The 22,411-nt window shown below is 42.6% G+C and overlaps 1 protein-coding gene across 1 annotated transcript; it reads right to left on the bottom strand.

Moving 5' to 3' along the window:
• Positions 1-3,486: 3,486 nt before the first annotated feature.
• On the bottom strand, positions 3,487-17,840 carry atp6ap1lb (ATPase H+ transporting accessory protein 1 like b). The gene is made up of 7 exons (XM_069659426.1): positions 17,691-17,840; positions 8,787-8,824; positions 8,111-8,193; positions 6,488-6,726; positions 6,273-6,323; positions 5,915-6,158; positions 3,487-5,593 (listed from the first exon to the last, which is right to left on the bottom strand). Exons 1-7 carry the CDS (start codon positions 17,822-17,824, stop codon positions 5,357-5,359), a joined length of 1,026 nt encoding a protein of 341 aa, XP_069515527.1. The 5' UTR covers positions 17,825-17,840; the 3' UTR covers positions 3,487-5,356.
• Between the last annotated feature and the right edge of the window lie 4,571 nt (positions 17,841-22,411).

The following is a 22,411-nucleotide window of genomic DNA, read 5'->3' as shown; positions in this document are numbered from 1 at the left end:
TAATAGTCGACTCAGCGAGTCCTAACGTACATCAAAGTGCACCATTGGGCCAAATCAATGATTGACAGCGGCGAATAATCCCAGGCACTGAGGGCTGAGCAATATTATCTCTAACTGTTTACCACAGTGGACACACCAAACACGGAGTAAATAAGAGAAACGGAAGAACTGAAAGGTTGAAGGATGAAAGAGGTTGTCTGATGCTGTCATCCAGGCCTCGAACAGTTTGTGAAAAGCGTCTGAACATGGATTCCTAAAAATGTCCATCTTTACCCACCTTCCATCCTTACCGTCCTTCCCATCTCGTGTTCTCCCAGAATGCAAAGCAGCTTAGACAGTGGGACCCCGTGACAGTTTGGCTGCAACAAAGGAGTTGTGCGGAGAACCCTGCGGGCCTGTGCTTTCTGGCTGGCAGCTTTACATATAAAACAGGCAGGCCTATCTGTCTCTGCACAGGCTGCGGCCACAAAGTCCGAATCCCCAGCTTGGAACACTCGGAGGATCCTCGCTCTGGAGTTCTGCACAGGGAGAGATTAACAACAAACACTAAACATGACTTTCCTGTCCATGACTCAGGAGGGGAGAAATTATGGGCCGCTGAGGGAAGTTTGCTCGCACAGACGTCTCCAGCTTCACTTTCAACACAAAGAATCTCTGCCCCAGTCGTTAAAAACTGTTGATAAATCTCCACTACTCCTTATTTCAAAGTTTTATGTGTTCAATTTAATATGAAGCTTTAGCACTGTCATGATTCAAGCTAATGCGGTTCAATATGTTGCAGAGTTATGGTCACTAACGCTGACCATGGTACTCTGCGGAAGAAACCAAAACCTTTTAAATTCAGTCTGTACTTCTGCTCTTATGATTGGTCACAGTAGGTACAAATTTTAATGTATTATAATACATTTATGAGGAGTTACAACACATCCAGAGGCAGCAAATAGACACTGTGATATAAGTAAACAGTGCCATCTAGAGCATGTTGCATAAAGGTACACTTTAAAAGTGCAGACATAAGTAACAATCAACTTTAAATATAACTATTTGAGGAGCTGAACAGACATATATTTGTTATTCTTATTTTACTGTTTCATCATTAAATAAACCTTTTTCCAATAAATTATATTGTAAAAAAAAAACTGGGCCTGGGCCTTTAAAGGCGAGACAAATTTTAAAAATATTCCTCCACATGACCTCATGAAAACCACACAGCAGGGTTTCTGTTTTTGTATGACTTAGGTAATAAAACTGAACTACTAATAAAATCCTTTGTCATGCTTCTGATAAAAACATACTTACAAAAATGTCACGCCACAGTTGCAAATATAAGTGAATTATCACACAGAAAACACCAGGCCACACTATACCTGGTCAGGAGAATGTCACCGTATATGACCACCTGTAAGAAAAGCACATTTTACAGGTCTTGTAATACAGCATACTGTTCTTCACTGTAGTGCACATTACTGAATTTATAGCTATCCTGACCTCTAGTGGATGTTTGATAAAATTACATTTTCAATATAATCAATAGCCTCATACAATCAATGTCAACCCTTATCATTCTGTACTACTGCCAGTGAACGACATGACAGGTCAGTTTGTGTACTTGTACATTTGTGTACAATAAGTTTTTTTTTAACGCAAGGTTTGTTTGTTTTCTACATTTTAATTCTGAAGTCTTCAGAACTCAAAAGTTCATGTGTGATATAAATAAAGCTCTGAATTGTGTACTTCTGTTCAGCAAAGTCTCACTGTTGGACACATTAACTTATAGACCTAAGGAAAACTTGTTTAGGTCTGCTTATTTGTAGGACTTGCATCAACATGACCAAATTGGCATCAAGTGTGGTACTGATATTCAGGGACTCAAAAGGATCAATGATGATATTTTTTTGGTGAACCCCGCACCACATCTTCAGATCAAAACGTAAAATGTTGTAAATTACCACACCTCATTTTGTAGCCCTATTCACCATGAACTTTACTCCAGCCACACAGTCTATCAAACTCTAATGATTTCCATGAAATTCGCTGGATATTCAATGTATCAAGTAGAAAGAACAACTTATAGAAAAACTAGCAGTTGCAGATATAAGTCAACTCGTGAATTGTAACTAAGTAAATAAATAAATAAATAAATAAATAAATAATTCTAAAACCTACCTGCAGGATTCAATGAGATTATTAGAGATTGGAGGATCTGTGACATCACGGAAGTAGCCTACAGACGCTGATATAAAAGCCACTGTTCAATAAATTCAAATAGCATTACTCTAAAACTATGGGTTGCTTATGACTGAATGCTGATGTCGCTTACATAAGCATGCAAGCATTCCAGTTATCACAATGAATCCGCAGAGTTAACACACCGTTCAAATTTTATCTTTTTTATCCAAAATTAAGTTGATTCATATCCGATGAAAACATGTAGCTACTTTAATACCTTTCGTTACCTGTAGGCGCATATCCCTATTATTTTTGCCGCCTTTCCACACTTCCGGTCTGTCAGGTGAATTCTGGGAGAGGAAATTGACATTGCAGTTAGGTGTTAAGTCAGCAAACTGGCACCACATAAATGTCGAAATTCAAAGCACACTAGCTTTATTTAACTGTAACATAATACTGAACGTTGGGTGTAATTTCTGTACTAAAGTACTACAATTAATGCTTCCAAACGCACAGTTGTCATGGTGCAGTGCTTGTAGCTGCTAGGACCACAGGTAGCCACTAGATGTCGCAGTAGAACACAAGTATGGCTTCAAAGGGTGACGATTAATTTGGATAACGAGGGCATTCTTAATTCAATTATTTTGTCTTCTTGGGCTTTGCTGGGTTGCAAATGATACTGTCTTGTTTTTAATTTAAACCAATTTTGTTACAGTCTAGTTTTTAAGTTGAAAAAATTCCAAAGCTGCAGAAAATAATGGGGGAATAACACTTTATCGGCTCTTTGTTCTTTTTGCTGTGTTGGCTTAGCATAGTTCACCTGCAGAATCAATAAGCTCATCAGTAGGAAGCTCTTGCCAACTCTTAGACTGGGGCACATCCTGTGTGATATTGCATTTGAGTTAAGTTAGTTATCGAGTCTTAACTCCTTGGAAATCTAATATGCAATGTTCTTGGATACTTATTCAATGAGGGCATCTTATGACAGGTAGGGAGGTGACATTTGGGCTCTGGTTTGAGATAACAATAAGGCTATGATTGCCTATGAAGTAGCCTATATGAAAGTGTGTGATTGGATGGGTGCCGGCTGGTAAACTGTCCTAGTCTGGGACTGACACTCTAGGTCAGAGAGAGGTGAGAGGACAGAGCAGATGGCACTCAGGAGGGGAGTCGGAGCTGGCAGAGGAGGTTAGGCTAGACAAGTTTGATAGTGGGGTTGGTTGTTATTATCAAAAGGAAAGCTTTAGCAAATGATGCGATTAGTGTGCTCCAGAATGCAGTAGAATATAATATCTTAACATATAAACACAGCACACCTTTTCCTCTGAATATCATTTATTGTTCAATCTACATCAGTCGGTCCTTGGACAAACTGCCTCCACTCATTTCATAGTTTGTAGGATACATTTATGACCAAAGAACACATTTCACACTGCTACAGATTGACAGAACTGCCATATCGAATGTTAAGATATCTATTTACTGTCATGCTGAGTGTTTTTATCAGTAGTAATGACTTTCTGATGCTGTTACTGCTGCTAGTGTGGCTTCTGGCGTAATAATGGCATCTATAAGTCCCAATGGGTGGACGGCATTCCATAGTATTGTCCTTCTATGGTAGGAATTTGTACTGTAATTTACAGTTTGATGAAACTGGACCATACATTGGCTGGCCCAGGGTAAAACAAATAGACAGACAGTTTAATACGTTAATACGTTGTAGAAAAAATCATATGCATCGATACTTCACCAATCCTCATAGCACAATGTCTTACTTGTACCTATGTTTATTAGTTGTGCAATAGTTGAAGATAGTAAACAGCTATGATCGTATAGAGATCTTAATGTATCTACAGCTTTGAATATCCTTTTGGTTATGAGGATTAGCATAGTCATCCTGTACCTAATAGTAGTTCATGATTACATCGTATATAAAAAAAGACCTCCGCAGAGTGACACTTCTGTACATGTATGTGTTTTTGTTTTGTACATAGCTGTAACGGTTAGCTCACATTTTCACATTGTCTCACTCTGTCTCTCACCATATTTTATGGCAACTCCTTTGAAGCTTCACTTTGGCAGTCAAACCCAGTGCCGTGGATGGAGGACCCATGGCCTCCCCCTTGTCCAAACGCTTGACTCTCAGAGAGACAAGTCATCGCAAGACCCGCATTCCTGCCATGCCCGTGCATGGGCAGTCGTGTGCAGCATAGTTCCTTGTATAGTCTTTGATAGTTTGTTGTTAGTGCTTTCGCAACTAACCAATGTTGTGCTAGTTTGTAGAACCCCCTTCGTCTGGCTGGTCTGTAAAAGGCCATTTCACAGTTAAGTCCCAAGCAGCAGTCTTTTTCAGGGGTGGGGTGAGAGACGCCAGAGGCTCTGAAGGGCCAGAAGTGCGAGTCCATTCACTCCAGCCAGATGCTAGACCAGTGGTTCCCAATATTTCTCTTGCTTACACTCCATAGCTTTTCAAGCTCCTTCTACTTTGTGCCATATTTTATTATTTTAAGCTGCAACTCATGCAAGACTCTCTGTAATCCTTTTTATCAGGAAACACTGTGCTAGCCGAGATAGACCAGCCTTTTATGGCATGCAGCTAATACGGCTAGTTCAGCTATAAAGCTGGCCGTTTGAAGCATATATTTCTTGCAGCAGTATTAGACAAAGTACACTGTAATGAAAGCTGGAAAGACAATGTGTGATGGAAGCTTGTAATGTGACACTTGTGAGCCATGTAATACATACATATAATCAGGAGCATCTGATGTTAGCTGTATTAGCTACAAGTGCTAGTCTTTTGTGGTTTTAATGGCTGACTGGGGTAAAGGCCTGTAAATGCTGTCGCCCTTCAGGGCCCCGGGGCGGTCCTCGACCTTTGACATTTGACATCTCTCGGGGAAGGGCTTGAACATCCAAAGGCCTTATTAGAAAAATGGATGCCAAGATGCAGGTCAATGAGGAAAGAAGAAAAAGTATCCAACCAAGGTCTGCATTTACTTAAAGTAGTTAAGACTTACAAGGTTTCATGAGAACAGGCAAAGTTGTCTTTTGTTGAACAAATATTCAGTGGAGGATACTTTTTCACTCTTTTCATCACTTGCACTCCCCTCAGCTTTGCTTCTCAGCTTTCTCCCTCTCTCTCTCTCCCCGCCTGTCGTCCTCCAGCTCTTCTTTTTTTTTTTTCCCTTCACAGGCTGTTTTTGTCGGGCAACTCTGCCTCCGGACTGCGGGGAAAGTAGACGGTCGCTTTGTGCTCCTCGTAGCGGTCGATGTGCTTGAGGTGTACCACCATGTGCAGGGCGTAGGCCAGGACGAGGAGCAGGATCAAAGATGTCACCAAGCCCATCAGGATGGCCGGTGTCAGGAAAGTGGCGCAGTCGCTGGCCGACGCAAACTTGTCCGACTGCACGTTGAAGGCCTGGATCTGAAAGAAGACAGAGAAGGCGGAAAGATGAGATTAGTCTGAAGAAAAGAGGACAACTGGCTCTTATTGGGCTTATCAGGCACAGAGACACTGGGCAGATGGACAGGTCGAGAAAGCCTAGCAGATGGCTAAACAGAGTGTGCAGACAGATTGACAGGATGCCAAACAGACGGTAAACAGACAGACAGACAGACAGCCAAACAGAAGGAACACAAAAGGAAATGGCTGGAAAACATACAGACACGTGCACACATGTGGGACACACTGGGAAAAGGACTATTTTACAACAGTGAATGTGCAGACATTACTCAAGGAGTGTACCTGGAAATCAGTGAAAGTGATGTGCCAGTTAGCGGATGTGTCAGTGTGGGAGCTGGGCACTAGCAGGGTGTCATATTTGTGCAGGCTGCTGACGTGTTGGCAATGGTAGGACGAAGTGGCAGGAGCGTAGACCTCGCTGGCGTTGAACGTAGCCTCCTGCGTCCAGTTGTAGTGGATGTGAACGCTGTCTAGTGTGAACCAGTTTTGACCAGCTGCCTCATAGAAGGTGTTTGACATCTGAAGCCTGGCAGAGGAGACAGAGTTAGATAACTGCGAAGTCCACACTCAAGTATACTCCCTATTCTCATACAATCATGGACTCTCTACAGTGATAAATATAAAGACAATACATATTTACCTGATTACTAGACCCCGCAAGTCCTCCACGTCACCAAACCTTAATGAGAGCCTGTTGCAAAACAAAACCAGATTTATAAAACGTCTGATTTAAGACAAAAACTCAGAGAAATTCTCAGCTATCAAGAGTAAAAAAAATTGTGTTATTCCCGCTTTTGTGTAGTTTTGTCTGTTTGCCTGTGTAATAGATACAGAAAAGCAGTACTTCTGACTTACGTAGCCTTCTCTTTGGTACAGATGGAGCCTTTAGTGTCTACGGGCGAGTTGGGGTTGAAGACTCTCTCAGTCAGGTCGATAAAGGTATGGTTCCTGTACCGGATTGCCAGGCGCTTCGCCTTGAACAGAATGCAGGTCTTCCCGTTGTAAGACACGCTCAGAGGGCCATAAGGCCCCATCAGAGACTGCAGCAGCTTCCTCTTACTGTGAGACATCCCTGCATGGTGCCATTTAAAAGGCTGGAGACATACAAAGAAAGAAGACATTAGAGAAACTGCATTGAACTAGCAAACAAAGGTTGAGCATTAACAGTTTTGCATTTTTTGACTGTCCTCTAGAGGACAATCAGATGTTAATTCAGAGACATGCTCATAAGCTGTGCACCGTTTCAGGGGCTGGATACTAAGAAGGATGATGCGGCCCGCAAAAGTTGTGCAAAGGTGTTTATCAGCTAAAACAATTGCTGTGTGGGCCGTGTCTTGTAACTTAGCTGTTGTTTAACACCAGGAAGATGATCTCATAGCAAAAATGTGTTAAGGAATGCCATTAACGGATACAAGTGGCAAACTGGTCAACTTGAAGGAGTTTGGTTGAGAAATGTAGGTTTTTGGTTGATGCAGCCACTAAACAAGAACATAGTTATCTGTGTGTACCGTCTAGCAGCTCTTGAATTATCCCAGACGATGGTTGCAAACCAAGCTTTCTTTGGGGCACAACCTACCCTACCTCCCTCATAAAGTTTGCTATTTTTAAACCTGGTCCCTATTTTTACAAATCTGGGTGTCGAAATGACTCATAGGAACAAAAACGTTTGGCCTCCACCGTAACCGTTACGCCCACAATGGCTGCAACATAATCCCCTGGGGCAATTGCGCCGAGTCGTGGGATTTCAGAGCGAGACTTCTCCTTGAGCGAGACTTCTGTTTCTGGTTACACAAAAAGGATCTTACTCTTTAAAAAAAGGACGATTTTTGTAGGGATCTTTTCCGTAATGTTGTCAGACACCAGGAGTAACAATCTGAGCCTGTCAGCGGCAAAAACAAGAATTTTTTGTGGATGTACTTTGATCACGCACAATCATTTCACAGCCAAAGTTATCCATTAAGCATGCCGTGATATATCATTTCAAATGGTAAAAGACTACCATTCTTTTAACTAACTATTAAGTGTCAGTTAATATGCATATGTTTCAATCCTCACTGAATCTTAAAGGATGGAGCAGTGTTGTCTTGTTTGTAAAACACTAAACTGCCCCTCTAGCTTTGTTCAGGTAGCACATCGCATTGGATAGCATTTGGGCTAATTTAGCACTATTTAAAAAGACCTGTACAGTGGCTATAAAGTGTTTGGTATGATGTACCAAATGTATGGTATGATATAACTGAGATGAGAGTTTCAGCACTGGTTACAGTAGTTAAGGAGAGTTGAATGTGACCTCTAATGTGTCAGGTGAATGTGAGACCAACAGTACACTCACATCCAAGGTCAAGCAGTACAGCTGCGTGTGTATGCTCTGTTGTGTTTGTGTGCATCCCAGTGTGTGTGTGTGTGTGTGTGTTTGTAGGGATAAAGATAGAGGGCTGATGCTGGAGATAGTTAGGGGAAAACAGAGAGTGTGTGTACCTGCAGTATTCTCCTGAGAGGGTTTTCATCTTCAGGCGTCAAAATAACCTCCTCACTCTGTAAGCCGTACCCACCATCTTCACCTGGAAACACACACATACATACATACATTACTGCACCATGAAAGATTATATCAGTGTATACATTAAGCTGATTGCAATGCTGCATTGCAGATTGCAACATAATCATGAAGTTCAGCCGATTCCACACACGCTAGACACACAAACACACACACACACAGGCACTACTAGATCCTGCATACACCTCGGTGCTCAGGCTCCTTTCTATTTCCAGTTGTTTTGCGTCATCACAGTGACTCATCAGCAGTTTATTTCCCAGTTATGGTAGCATTGTCAGTGTTTACAAATACTCGTCATCTTGTTCCAGCAACATATAATTTGCAATCATATAATTTAAAGAAATGTCTCCATCATTTTTCTGCCTTTTTGTCAAGGAGCCTAAATATAGCCACACACAGCTGAATTGCCACAGAGGTGTACGGATCACACACACGCCACACTTCAAAATGTGTTTGTGTTAAAATGCAGCAAAGATGTCTGCAGCATTAGGAAAGAAATGCAGCTGTCAGGACCATCTATCCAACACATCAGCATCAAAATGACCGTGGCAGGTTTGATTGAATCAGGCCTGGTGTCACACCGTGTTTGTTACTTACTTGATGTCACTCTTGTTGCTTGTTTGGGGTTCGCTTTGCTGTGGAAAGAGACAGAAGACACAGTCAGGTGTTGTGATCGCAGCAAGCGGGGAAGTGATGAAGGTTATTTTAATAAGTACAGGATGCTTATGAAGCATTTTCCCTTGAAGAGGAAAGTTCATTATATACTCATGCAGCAAACGCAGGCAGCAAAAACAGCTTTGCAGTGTAATCTGTACAAAGAAACACTAAACCTGTAAAATAGGTAAAAAAAATGCCCACTTCCATATACAACATAGTAGAACCCTTATGTACAGAAGCCCTTAGCGGACATGCGTCTATACATTTGAGATCTCGACTTATTTGCCTCGTTATCTCGGGAAAACAAAGCTGGTTTTCCCATCATAACAGATTCATTTGGACCATTATCTGAAAGCTCATTTTCTCGTGATAACAGGATAATTTTCCGGCAATCCAGAAAACAAAACAATCAGCTGGTCGCTGTGACATTACAGACCACAACATGCCATGCTGCCCCCACTAATAAGCTTGTTTCTATGCTTGTTTTGTGCTTTTACAGCTCTGGGGAAACGAGTTATGATCATTTGATGTTACGGTCAAGCTGCAACATTATCTCGTGATAGCGTGATAAATAAGTACAACCAGAAATTACTCGTTATCCCATAGACTGTATAAAAACATGACAGCTCCCTAAAAGTGAAGCCAAAACCTCTCTATCGCCCGCTGCTGACTGGCTGCAGTATAGGTCATAAAGCCCGCCTCCTCCATGTTAACAGATGGGACATGAGTCAAACTATAAAATCAAAATATGTTTTTCTCAAACATGGCTTCTGTCATTATAGTTAGTTCTTATCGTACTGATTTACGTCCAAGTGTTCATTCTTCTGATAAGTTTACTTTTAATTAGTTATTTGATGCTGTAAAAAGGATGATTGACAGCTCTGTCGACACATACTGCTCCTGCAGCCAATGTGTTCCTGATTAGCAGAGTAGAGGAGAAACTAAAACAATCAGTACAGTCATTGAAGTTTACATATCTGTGAACATCTGCTTCAGACCAACACAAGAAGATGTTAAACACGCCGACATGCGGGATCTTTGCTGTTTTTTCCAGTAATTTAAGCATATTTTGGTTAACGGAAGTGGCTACAGCCGCTCCACCTGCGGATCTCTACTGTGTAACTCTGGTTTCAAATGACGTCACCATCGCAGGATGGCAGCGCCTATCACCGGGGCTATTTTGGCATCACTTTTGTTTTTTATTAGAGCAGATGGAGATGCGTCGTCCATCTAGTCATTGGTTTTGGCGGAGAAAGTGTAAAAAGCTTGTAAAAAGTTCCAATGACCTGATGGACATGTTGTGCCATTTACAAAACAGATGTCACCATAAAGCCATGTATAAATATATTATCAGCAGAGTATATTTAGTATTTTATATGCATAAAAGTGACCATCATTTTTAAATGCATACAAACCATTGTGACACATACTATAATCCATATGTAACATATAAGACTCCTTGTACATGAGACAGGACTGCACGTTGCAAACATGCAGAGCACCCACTATGAACACACACTTCTCTACCCACGTCTGCCTTGTTGTGTACGCTGCAGAAATCCAGTCTTTGTGCGTTTGTATTGCTTTTACTAAATGGCAGATCCTAGAACTGACCTACATAGTTCACAAGGGTAAACAGATGACAGACCATTTCCTTTCCCTCCACGTGTTTGCCCTAGCTGTCGTCCTCTCAGTCTACCCAAACCCCTTGGACTTCTTTAAGCTAATCCTGATCCCTTTAACCGTCTAATCAGAGACATAATGCGCCAGCAATGGGCTTACTTTGCGGCGCTGACATGGCCAGTTTTGCTTGTTGTGGTGGTCAATCCAAAGTTCTGACTGTGCAGCCGTCCTCCCGTGTCTGTAATGATCTTGGTGGTTTGCTCGCTAAGCTCCACACAATAGCCACTTATAATGGGCTTGTAAAGGGTAAAGCCTAAGATCTGTGAGATCCAGCACGACAACTGCTTTTTGTGAGACATCACCATGTACTGTTTCGGTCTATTTGTTTCATTCATTTTAAGAATGCAGCACAACAAAAGTCATGTCCGTGCACAGCTTCGTCTGTGATTGATACTGTGTTTGTTGTCTTTACTCAAAAAGTAGCCCTGTGATCTTGTAGGAAAAGCCTTTTTTGAAGAGATAGACTGAGTGAACTGAATATTTATGCTAAATTTAAACACCAAAAAAGCCAATCACTAGCAGAGTTTATCATTTGTCCTACTGTACTGTATACTGCTACTGTATATACTGTATTTCAGTGATTTATGAAGCACTCCAACCTGCATTTTGTGATCTAAAACTGCATTACTTCCTACTTTCACCAGCCTTCGAGTACATTCTTTTGATTTGTTCGGGCAGAGCTGCACGTTACATTGTTGGTTGGGGCGAGCTGCAGTTTCCTTATATTATTTATGTCATAATGTGCAGTAAGTCTGGGGCTTTTATTTGCCTTTCATGTTTAAAATCTCAAACTGTTTGGTCTGGTTTTTTGCCAGATTCAAGGAGACGATGGATCACGTCATGTATGACATTTTCGCTGATTGGCTCAAGGGCTGTATTGTTGGCTCGTTCATCCGTGCCATTTATGAATGCCATGCACAGTATCTCAGACAAGCTGTCTGCATCTTTTTTTTTTGGGATAATTTAAATTATATATCCCTTTTGTCCTTTTTGACAGATTATAATTAGATGCACGATATTATTATGATTTCCGCCGATAAATCACCGCTTTAATTCTGCCTAAGTGCTCGATGATTCCCTAAAAAAGCTTGACGTAATGCTACGACAACTCGCCGCACCCACTGCCTGCACCACACCTCTTCCGTCAAGCGTGAAGAAGGGTGCAAGACGTTTGCAGTTTTTCAAAGTTTCCGCAACGGACAGCAAGGTTGCTATTTGCAATGGTTGCTCAGCACTGGTCATGTGAGGAGGAGCCAAATCTCATCGTCCAAGCCGGTCTGAGTTGTATGAAAAGTTTTATTTGAAATGAAATGTTACATACAAATAAATATGGCATTTTGTACATAGCCTAAGTTTAAGTACTTTTCTTATATTGCCCAGTGAATGCTAACATATTAAAAAAAAAAAGCACTGTATTGTGTTATTTCTGCATCTCTACAATAAGAGTAGGCATGATATCAACTCCACTACAGAGGAGACTTGATGTTCTCTGCAATTAAGTGGAAAAAAACGTGCTGAATGTATCGCTATCGAAATCGGCAAAAGGGGTTGGACATATCGGTATAATGGATATCAGCAAAAAAAATCCAATATCGTGCATCCCTAATTATAATCTAGTGTATCGGTCCTCCATGGTGGAAGTAAACACAAAAACAACGCGCAGACTTTGGCAGCGTCTAACTAATAATAAGGTATCAGGAAGTCCCCTGTCTGATTGGTTTAGGGTAGGCTGCCAGACATATCAGTCCCAGCAGCCTGCAGCAGTTATCTCCCCATCTGGTGCAGTTTCCACCTGGGCAATATTGTGCAGTTTAGTGCCAAATGGATTAGGATTAGCGGTAAGCGCAGGCCAGGTCCATTCGGAGCCCAAATATGGAGAGACGTAGTCCCTGAACGAGATGAAGGGATTAGGGCATGATGTCATAGCTGACGGTGTCCTGGACAGTTCAAGTGCTAATTAATACATCTGCAATGACCTTCCAGATCCTGAATGACTGCACGCCCGTCGAGTAAAACTGAACTTTGACAGCAGTCGCTGTAATCAAGTTAATTTCACCCGTCTGAATGGAGAAGGTTAATTAATTAAACGAGTGTATGTGGGACCCATGAACACATTGTTTTCTTTGTTACACTGATTTCTTGGTTCTATAGTCTTTGAATTTGTTATATTTAGTTTCTTCTATAATATCAAAATGATATTCAGGATGATTTTATTGTTGTACTGTGAGAACATTCTCTTATTTGTAACAGTTGATGTTGATAAAGGGAAAGATCGCTGATGTTTTCTCTCGGGTGAAAGAACAAAATGTTCCCAGCTGCGCGAGTTAAACAAAGTGTGTGTTAGGAAAAAGATGGTGTCCTACACATGATCACATCCTGCAGTAAGAGAAGCTGATGTAATGCAACAGTATATGCGGGCTACTCTTTCGTTGTACAGCATTGATTTTGACTGCGTTTCAGATCACACAGCTGTAGAGTAATCAGTCGGGTTTCCCGATGAACCGAATGAAACTGAACGCAGCTTCAGCCCAGTTAAACACATGATGAAAGCCTGTGTGATGATGAGGACGTGACTGTTGAGCTGTCACTACCTGTGTAAGAGCTCCTCAACCTACATTGCTGTGTGTTTGTCTGGGTCAGCGTCATGATTGGCTAAATTACTTCCTGGGATGTGTGTGTGTGTGTGTGTGAGAGAGAGAGAAAGAGACCGCTTTGTGCAGACATTCGAATGAACTTGCTTTTATGCAACATCTGCACCTACTGTTTCATGGGTAACAATATGACAGTTTACTAAATATTTACATTTGCCCTGGTGGATGCTGGGTAAGCGCGTTTGTATATGAAAGAGCTGCCAACAGCACTATGGCTTTGGCAGCTGGCGGTTGTGACTGAAACCTCAGTCGCATGGTTGGACGCTGCGAGCTGATACGTGACCTCATCCTTATTTAACTTATAACAAAAAACAGGTTACAAAGCTCCCTGCACGTCTAAATGTTCTTTCGGATTAACATATTGATGACTAATGTAATCAATTCACGGCCACAGTCCTCGCATCAACTCTTTGTGTCATTGCAATCAAGCTGCATTTGCACCACAGCCCATCCCAAACTCTAGTGAATAAGCACTCCTTCCTCTGCACCTTCCCAGGCCTCAGCTGGCTGAGAGGAGCCTGTGCGAGCGTGAGTGTGTGTGAGTGCTAACTAAAGCCCAGCCGTTTGTTCCTGTGCCAGTTTCGCGAGGTCAGCAACCCAGGACTGCTGCGGCCTCGTCATTGGTTCAGCCTGTCACACGGTGCCTGGGTGCTGAACAGGCCCTTTATATAATCAAAGCCATGCCAGGGCCACTCCTTGGCTCACCTCGCTCCCCTCTATCTTAAATATGTGCGCATGCAACTTTACAAACTGCATGATTAATACGAGCATCACCAGCACGAGGTTAACCTGAGTACATAATGACTGATGATTACAATTACTCTTGGATAAGTACCTGCTATAGCGTTTAAATATTAACCATGGGAATCATCTCTGCTACTGATGGTTTCTCGATCGATATATATTTACTAGACATCCTTATTCAAGCCAGTGAATGGATAGCAGTTCATCGTCCGTCATCTGTGACGGAGCTGCTGCGCAGAGAGAAGGTGTGGTTCCTGCTCCCTAAACTTGTAAACAAATCCTCCTCGCCTGTGCTACCACAGAGTGCTGAGCCACTGCACTCGCACTCCCTGTACACCAGGATCAGCCCATACAAGCCTTTACATCCCACTACACAAACACAGTGCTGTGGAGGAATCTAGTCGTTGTTGTGTACATCGCTTTCTGTGTGCTCACTGCATCCTCAAAATGTAATCAAGACTACAACTTGTTATATTAAGCAGATGAATGTGTGCTATTGCCAACTGAGTTGTGATTTCAGAGACTTGAACGTTTGTCATCGTGCTTATTAATAGTGTATCAGACCACAGTGACGTGTGCTCGTACTCATGTTTCCTTACATTATGCCTGCTTGTAATTTCAAGCCCTGCTATGATAGTATTTCACAATGCACAGGGCGAACTATTCATGCAAAGCGATGTTAATCTCAGTGGTAGTAAATTCTAATTTCCTTCGTCGAAAAGCACTGCGCGGTTTTGGTAAACGATCGCGTCCCCTACGAGGCAGGAAAACATGTCTTAATCCCACGGCGTGCAGGTGCTCGCCTATTAATAGATTTATTAGTGCAGATTAAGCTCTAGGAGTTTACTGAGATGCCGCTCAGAGCCCCGCTGCCATTCCAAGTGAACCTTCAGTGTATGTGACCTCAGGTCAAGCGCTCGAGTTGTCTAAATCTTTCTATTCCTCTGAGATCGGCTGCATCAGTGCTGGTGTGTGCACCCTAACATCATCGCTGCATTCACACAGGGAATCACACTCATGATTATTTGCCTTTGACTTGTTTCTCTCTCTCTGTCCCTGCAATCATAATAAATACATACAAGTTATAATGCTTACATTAGGCGTCTTTTAACCCTTTAATCCTCCTTTGAAAGGGGATCACTGATCAATCGTCTCTTGGAAATCCAATACTTGACCTCTAATCTGCGTCTATATTCGCCTCCTTATGTCTGTGTTTAACAGTTTTAAGCACATGTTGTTTGCACACTTTGCCAGCTCGGCCTTTTAAAGCTACAAACTCAATAAGTTCCACACTTGACCCCGTGTCACTACGTTACGCTGCAGAACAACAAACGGGGACAGATATGCACGCAGGAGTCGGTCCTGCAGTGCGGTTTGAAGCTTCTTTAACTTGTAGTCGACAAAATAAAAGTGTTCTCAGAATGTCGTGTTTTTATTTTGTAGCTTAAGAAGATTTAATATGGAACGATGCACGCTGCGTGTGTTGGTCTAATTGTGCTGACCCCATTAAATCTAAGTAAGCATGTCTGTTGCCAGTTTCCTTTAGATAGTGTCAGTGATGTAATGTAATCTGAGCGTGTTGCTGCAGACTCCAGAAATTGGGTCATATTTAATTCATTTTTGTAATTGAGAATTTACTGGGCCAGGCTACCTTAATACTGTTGTTTTTTATTTGTAATCAAAAGTTTTTGTAGATCTCGTTCAGATTTTTAAATGTTGCATCTAACCCATATCACATGCTTTAAAATGATGCATGAAAAGCTGTGTGTGTGTCACTATGTTATCCACTAATCCTGCTCCTTTGAACATTTGCCATCAAGGCTTGTTATGGTTCATGCAACTCATTTGGACGTTTGTATCATATCCGTTTTATCTCCGTCTGCTCCATTCGGAGTCTCGCAATAAAAAAGATCACAATGGGTTCATTTTATTTCAGCGCAAACAACCGTAAACTAAAGCTGTAAAGTCTCACTCGGGTATTTTTCCTCTGATTCTCTCTCCTTTCCTGTTGATAGTCTGCGACCGCCTGATTGAGGAGGTCATTTCCAAAATGACATCGTAGTCTCTGCGGCCCTAATCCGTCCCCTTTTTAGGATCAGATTTTCAGCAGAAATGTGTTACGCTCGTTTTATAAATATTACACCACACGGATTATAACAGTTACATAAAAATGTGTCGTTTATGACCTTTTGAGCCAGAACTGTTTTTTTGTTTGTTTTTAACCTGGCAAAAAGTTCCTGGAAAGGCTTTTAACACATTTCCTAGAGAGTAGTTGATGGATGGGGGGACATTAAAGCAGAGAAATATATACATGAACATTAAGTCTTTTGTGACTACATTTCTTTTTGATAGTTTTGTGAAGCTCTTTGCTGTCAGTCCAAGTCCATTCCCATATTCGTCAGAGTACCGCACATGTCAGTATCAACAAAAAACCAGGCATCTTCCTGTCATTATCTTCCTCCGACAACACGTCTTTCAGCACCAGAGGCTTCTAACTCCCTCGTACCTTTCCCTCTGCATGTTATGCACCCAGCAAAGGCCTCTGAAATGAAAGGCTGCTCTTATATAACAGCATCTCGGAGTGTGTCAGAGCCCGAGAACGGCGCGCTGTGACTGGGGACTGCAACTGTTACGTTGCAGAGTTACGTACAAAGTTTAAGATCCAGGGACTCGAAGCCCCCCCTGGAGAAATTAACGTAGCCATTCTGTGCCGGAGCGGCTGCGGTGAAAAGTTACGATAGGGATCTGTCAGGGTCTCACCCACACATGATTGAACTGGAATGAGAGAAATCCTGTGAGGCCTTGTATCATGAATTGTAATGTGCACAGATCAGACGTGCAATAAATGACAGTAATAATCTGTCATTCTCCAGAGTGTCTGACTGACCTGAAAGTGCAACAACAAGGCAGACAGTTTGACAGTGATTAAGTGGCATTGTGTCACATACTGCAGCACATTATAGCTTTCAACCATTTGCCCTATGGAGGATTGTGCGAGCCATCACGCATGGCACAGTTTCAAGAGCCTTACATGGCTTTGGCACAGCATTGCTGCTCTTTGCCTTGATGTCTCTGTAAGCAGGCAGGAACCGGTGCTTGTAAAAAGGTCCCGGCTGCCTGCTCTGCTCCGTCCCTGTGACACTGTTGTGAGCGCCTCCAGGTTTAAGAGGTGAATATTTTATCCAGATTTGACCTGCAGGACTGCATGTGCATTATGCAGACATGGCCGGCTAGAATTCCCTTCTCCTCTCTCTCTCTCTCTCTCTCCCTTTCTCTCTCTCTCTCTCTCTCTCTCTCTCAATGACTGCATCAGTAAACAGACCCCAGCAGACCATCCCTGATGCATCCTCTCCTCTCCTCCACGTCCCATCCTTGTTTACCTTCCTCTCCTCTCCTGTCTCCTTTCCTCTCTCTCTGTACCTCTCCTGCAGGCCCACCTCCCCAGCCTTATTTAGCTCCCTTCTGCCAGACCAACACTACTGTATGGAGACAACAGCCCCATCCGTGATCGATGAGCAGCGTCTGATGCAGTCCCCAACACTGAGACAAACAAAGCCTCGCAGCTCAGCCCTCTCTCTCTCTGACACACCGACACTGCCGTGCGTTCACCATTTGTGTCACAGCCAAGGTGAGACGGGGAGACAGAAGAAAGGAAGAAAGACAGACCCTCAGAGAGAACATCAGCATCCCAGCATCCCTGCATGCATCTCCCCTTACCCCTCCCCCCTCCTCCCCTACACCCCTCCACTGTGAGCAGAATTTTTACCTTCGGTCCAGGATTTCAGGCACTTCGTCATAGGTGAGTCCCACCTGCAGCTCTTCCTCGGTGAAGGAGAGCCCAGGCCGGCTGAGGGCAGACAGCAAGGCGAGGGAGCAGAGGAGGAATGCGTGTGCAGCCATTGAGACAATGAAAGGAGACTGCCGCTGGTCGAGCTCCGCTTCATAATCTGCTCTCCTAGCAGTGCCTGACTCCCAGCTCCTCCAACTGGCAGCCGCCGCGGCCAATCAGCGGCGAGCAGAGACGATCGGCGTGCGTCACAGTCCCCCTCGCTGCACCCTCCCTCCTCCTCCTCCTCCTCCTCTCCCTCCCATCCTACTCCCTTCTCTGTCATCCTCCCTCTGCTTCTCTCACTCTGCTCACCCTCCCACATCCACTCCTGTGCTCTCTATCGTCTCCTACATGCACACACAGCCGCAGGCGAGCCCTAAGTATAGACGGTAGACCATTCTTTTTTTTCCCTACCGTACCTTTGTTACCTGTAGTTTACACATGTGCACACACATACTCACACATGCATCCACAGACACGCCTGCACACACAAACAGCTCAGTCTCTCACAGACACACACACATACCTCTGTGGAAAATCACCTGGGAATGTCAAGGTCAGATCGTGTAGGAGGATTGGAAGATGTTCACATGACTTTAGGTGGCGACACAAAAAAAAGAGCCGTGACTGGATGACCTAGATCTTCAGTGACCTGCCACAATAGCAGAATTAATTCACTTGATCTATGTGTTGTTGTGAGCACTGAGAAGGGCCCGCGGCTGAGGAAATTGTCCACTGAGGCTGCAAATATGGATGACAGGAACAGCTGAGCAGCCGTGGGATGAGACAGGAACGAGGGCCCAACCCTGATGACCCTGACGGCTGATCCCGTTTCCTCCTCATTATTTAGCCCCCATGCGTGTGATGCCTCAGGATCTTGATACATCCTCTCAGATCTTTTTTTTTTTCCATATCCGATGATTTGATGATTTTTAGAGCAGAACACTAAGAGTGGTTATATAACCAAATGTTTTGACCTACTATCATGGATATTCACATTGATGTGTGGCAATGATTCACACTGAAACAGCGACTGCAGAGGAAATTTTTCATTTTTTTCTTAGGCATAACATTTCCTCCTCAAACACCATTTGAGCTATTTGAAGTCACATCATATCTTACTTTAAAGGGGCCATATCTTTTCAATGGATATTCTCATATTTTGCTTTTGTTTACAGTGAAATGTGACTTACATTTATAAAAAGGTCGCCTCTGAAATGGGCCAATCAGAACAGCTGCAGGTTTCTACGTAGAACCTTGCTTTGGCTGAAATCCACCAATCGTCATTCACCGTCATTCTCCTCAGGCTGCCTTCTTGCACCAGCTTGTAGTCAAGTCAAGATTTCCACCATAAACTGTATAAAAAGATGGATGACATGACAGCTCCCTAAAAGTGAAGCCAAAACATTTCGAGCGCCCCCTGCTGACTGGCTGCAGTATAGGTCATAAAGCCCGCCTCCTCTATGTTAACAGATGGGACATGAGTCAAACTGTAAAATCAAAATACATGCCAAATACATTTTTCTCAAACATGGTTTCTGTCTATAAAGTTAGTTCGTATCATGCTGATTTACATCCAAGTGTTCATTTTTCTGACAAGTTTACTTTTAAGTAATTATTTGATGCTGTAAAAAGGATGATTGACAGCTCTCCTGACAAATACAGCTCCTGCAAACAATCTGTTCCGGATTAGCAGAGTAGAGGAGGAATGACGAGAGGAAACGAAACTAAAACAATCACTACAGTCACTGAAATTTCCATACCTGTAAACGTCTGCTTCAGACCAACACAAGAAGCTGTTCTATATCTGTCATTCCTGCTGTATCTGTGAAAAATTCAATAAAAATACAGTGACAAAAAAAAAAGAAGCTGTTCTGCTGTTAAATACACCGACGTGCCGGATCTTTGCTGGGTTTCTTTTGGTAAGTTAAGTGTGTGATTTGGTTAGCAGAAGTGGCTACGGCAGCTCCACCCGCCGTTCTCTACTGCACAACTCTGACTCCAAATGACGTCACCATCGCAAGATGGCAGCGCCTATCACAGTTGCCTTTTTGGCATCAATTTTGTACATTGAGAGCAGATGGAGACGTGTCGTCCATCTATATATACAGTCATTGATTTCAACTTACCATTCCGATACCTCCTGGCAATTCTGGCTCGTACATATAAGGCTGAAAAACGGATCCCAGAGCAGCCATGATTTCTACAACTTTGGAGTGACAGTGCAGTGCGGCCACTATCCACGTGGGGGAGGGGCTGGGCGGTCACTCCAAATACTGTCAGCCAATCGTGGCTAAGGTCTGACCTTTGAATGGGAAAACAGCTTGTTCGTGTCAGGAGGAAGGAGAGGCTCTGAAAAAGAATTGAATTAAAATATGTATACAATTTTTTAAATGAAAAACTTTACCAACGGCATTCAAAAACACATTAGAATAATAGAAAATTGATTGCATTGTCCGCTTGAAGTTAAATAATAAATCCAAAGACACCATGTTTTTAGTGTTTTACACTATATCCAGTATGACATGACGTGTTTGGAAATGGATGCAGACGTTATATGGAGGGGCTCATAATGCTAGGAGCCCCTACAATATGCCTTTGTAATAATAACCTGCCTTTAGGACTGGTGCATTTAAGTGGATCATGTATAGTGACATGATACACTAAACAACTTTATTTTTCTATCTCTATGTAACAATGAGCACTCTTGTTCAGTAGTTTATGGTGTATCTTTCTCTCTGCATGTGTTTGTGTTTGTGTGTGTGTATTAACAGAGCGTCAGTATTGCTGAGGGTGTGAGAGGTCAGCTGTGTCTCCTAGGCCATACAGTAACAGGAGGTGACTAAAAGCTGCCTCAGCCCTCTGCGTCTGCCTGCCACGCTCACTTCAGCAGGCCAGTGTGTCAGTCCACTGGAGGGGAAGTGCAAACTAGACTGTCACTGCTGCCATGACAGAGTGACGGCGTCACAGAGACGTCCCGCAGAAAGACGTCCAGGTGTGACGTCTTTAAAAGAGGACATTACGCTGTGATATCTCGCAGCAATAGGTCAACGATTACACTGCGCCATAAGGGGTGGTTAGTATAGCTTAGTATTATGTTCTTTCTCTTTTTGTTTAATGTCGCTTCAGAACATACTGTAACTACATGCAATTCAAATCCCATGTCACTTTAAGGCACATAAATATAGTTCAATGATTAAGCTAGAAGTTAGCCTCAATATTCTAGTTATATTAAAGTTATGACTATGTTACTTTAAAAAATAACAGAATCGTCCTGAGCTTATAGGCAATAAAATTACCACCAAGGATATTTGCTGCAACAGCCTCAACTTCATCTGGTTGACCCGTAGCTTATGGCGGCTAACATAAGCTAACGTTAACCATGTAGCTGACATTTGTAAGTGCTGTGACTTTTCTCAACTTACAACCATTTCCCTTGGTTTTAGCATTTACCATTAGAGGTGGCGCCAAATATCAATATTTTAATTTACAACTACATGCTGCTCTAAACAGATTTCCCTGTGATTTTGACTCACCGCGTCACTACTTCATGACTCCTCGTGGTGGCACTTGAAAGACATGAATGAGGGTAATGTGAACGGAAATTAATTGGCTGACGAAGAAGTTGACAGCAGGATAAAAGAAGAAGACGACAGCGGTGAAAATAATTTAAGAGATGTGCTACCTACTTTCAAATCCTAACTCCTATTTTGCTTTAACAGTTATTCTATTGTTACAGACTGAAAGCTGACCTTGTTTCATCTCAGTTTGTGTTAAATGCTGTGAAACTGACACCAAATTGCAGCGAATAAACACAGTAATCCTGCACTGTATTCTTCAGTTAATCAGATATCCTGAAGTATCATTATATGATATATATCAATTATCACAGAATCGCTGTATCGCGATATTATCGTTATCGTGAGCCACGTATCATATCTTACCATCCAATACTTCTACTTGTGGCTTTTGTTTAACTTAATCCGATGAACACATTTTTGAAGATATTGTGCCATGTAGTCATGGAAAAAAGTACCAGGAAAACCTCTTAGTATCATCAACTACAACAGACAAACAGTGTCAAGAGTGTGCTATGTGTTTGAAGAGGCTGTAGAAGTCTTGAGACTGTCAGTTGTTTTGACTCCCTGGTCCTGTTAGAGGCTGCAGTCTGTGTTGCAGTGGGATTGCTTATAAGGTGCTCTCTTTCTGGCCACCCCAGTTCCTGGGTTTTTTTGTTTTCCCTCTCTGGTGAGTCATGCAGCATTTTAGATTATGAAACGGATCGAACATACAGCGCTGGGGGTTACTGTCTATTTATAGGTATGATCTCATATCCAACTTTTTAATCCTCCTCTTTATGCCCACATAGAACAGCGAGGTCTGCGACACACAGGGTGATGTAACAGGTTTGTGCTGTTTTAGATCACTCTCTTATGTGTCGATGATGATATATGACTGTTAATCTACCGGCTAGCATGAGCATCTGATCTCTGCAGCGTTAGAGCTGTAGCAGCATTAATCAAAATGCTAAAAGCTTGTGTTCATTAAGAGGCCTGGGGTGTTGCGGGGGAGTCACTGTGAGTATTTATAGTGTGGCGTTTATTTAAGTGGCTGCAGACTTAAAGCATTGCATTCATCTGTTTGGTCATTTCTGATGG

This window comes from Semicossyphus pulcher, unplaced genomic scaffold, assembly GCF_022749685.1.
Source record: "Semicossyphus pulcher isolate SPU_LCO1_2020_fin unplaced genomic scaffold, fSemPul1.0.p SCAF_13, whole genome shotgun sequence".
Taxonomy (NCBI): Eukaryota; Metazoa; Chordata; class Actinopteri; order Labriformes; family Labridae; genus Semicossyphus; species Semicossyphus pulcher.
Note: the sequence above shows the minus strand (reverse complement) of the source record. Positions and strands in the feature narration are given on the sequence as shown.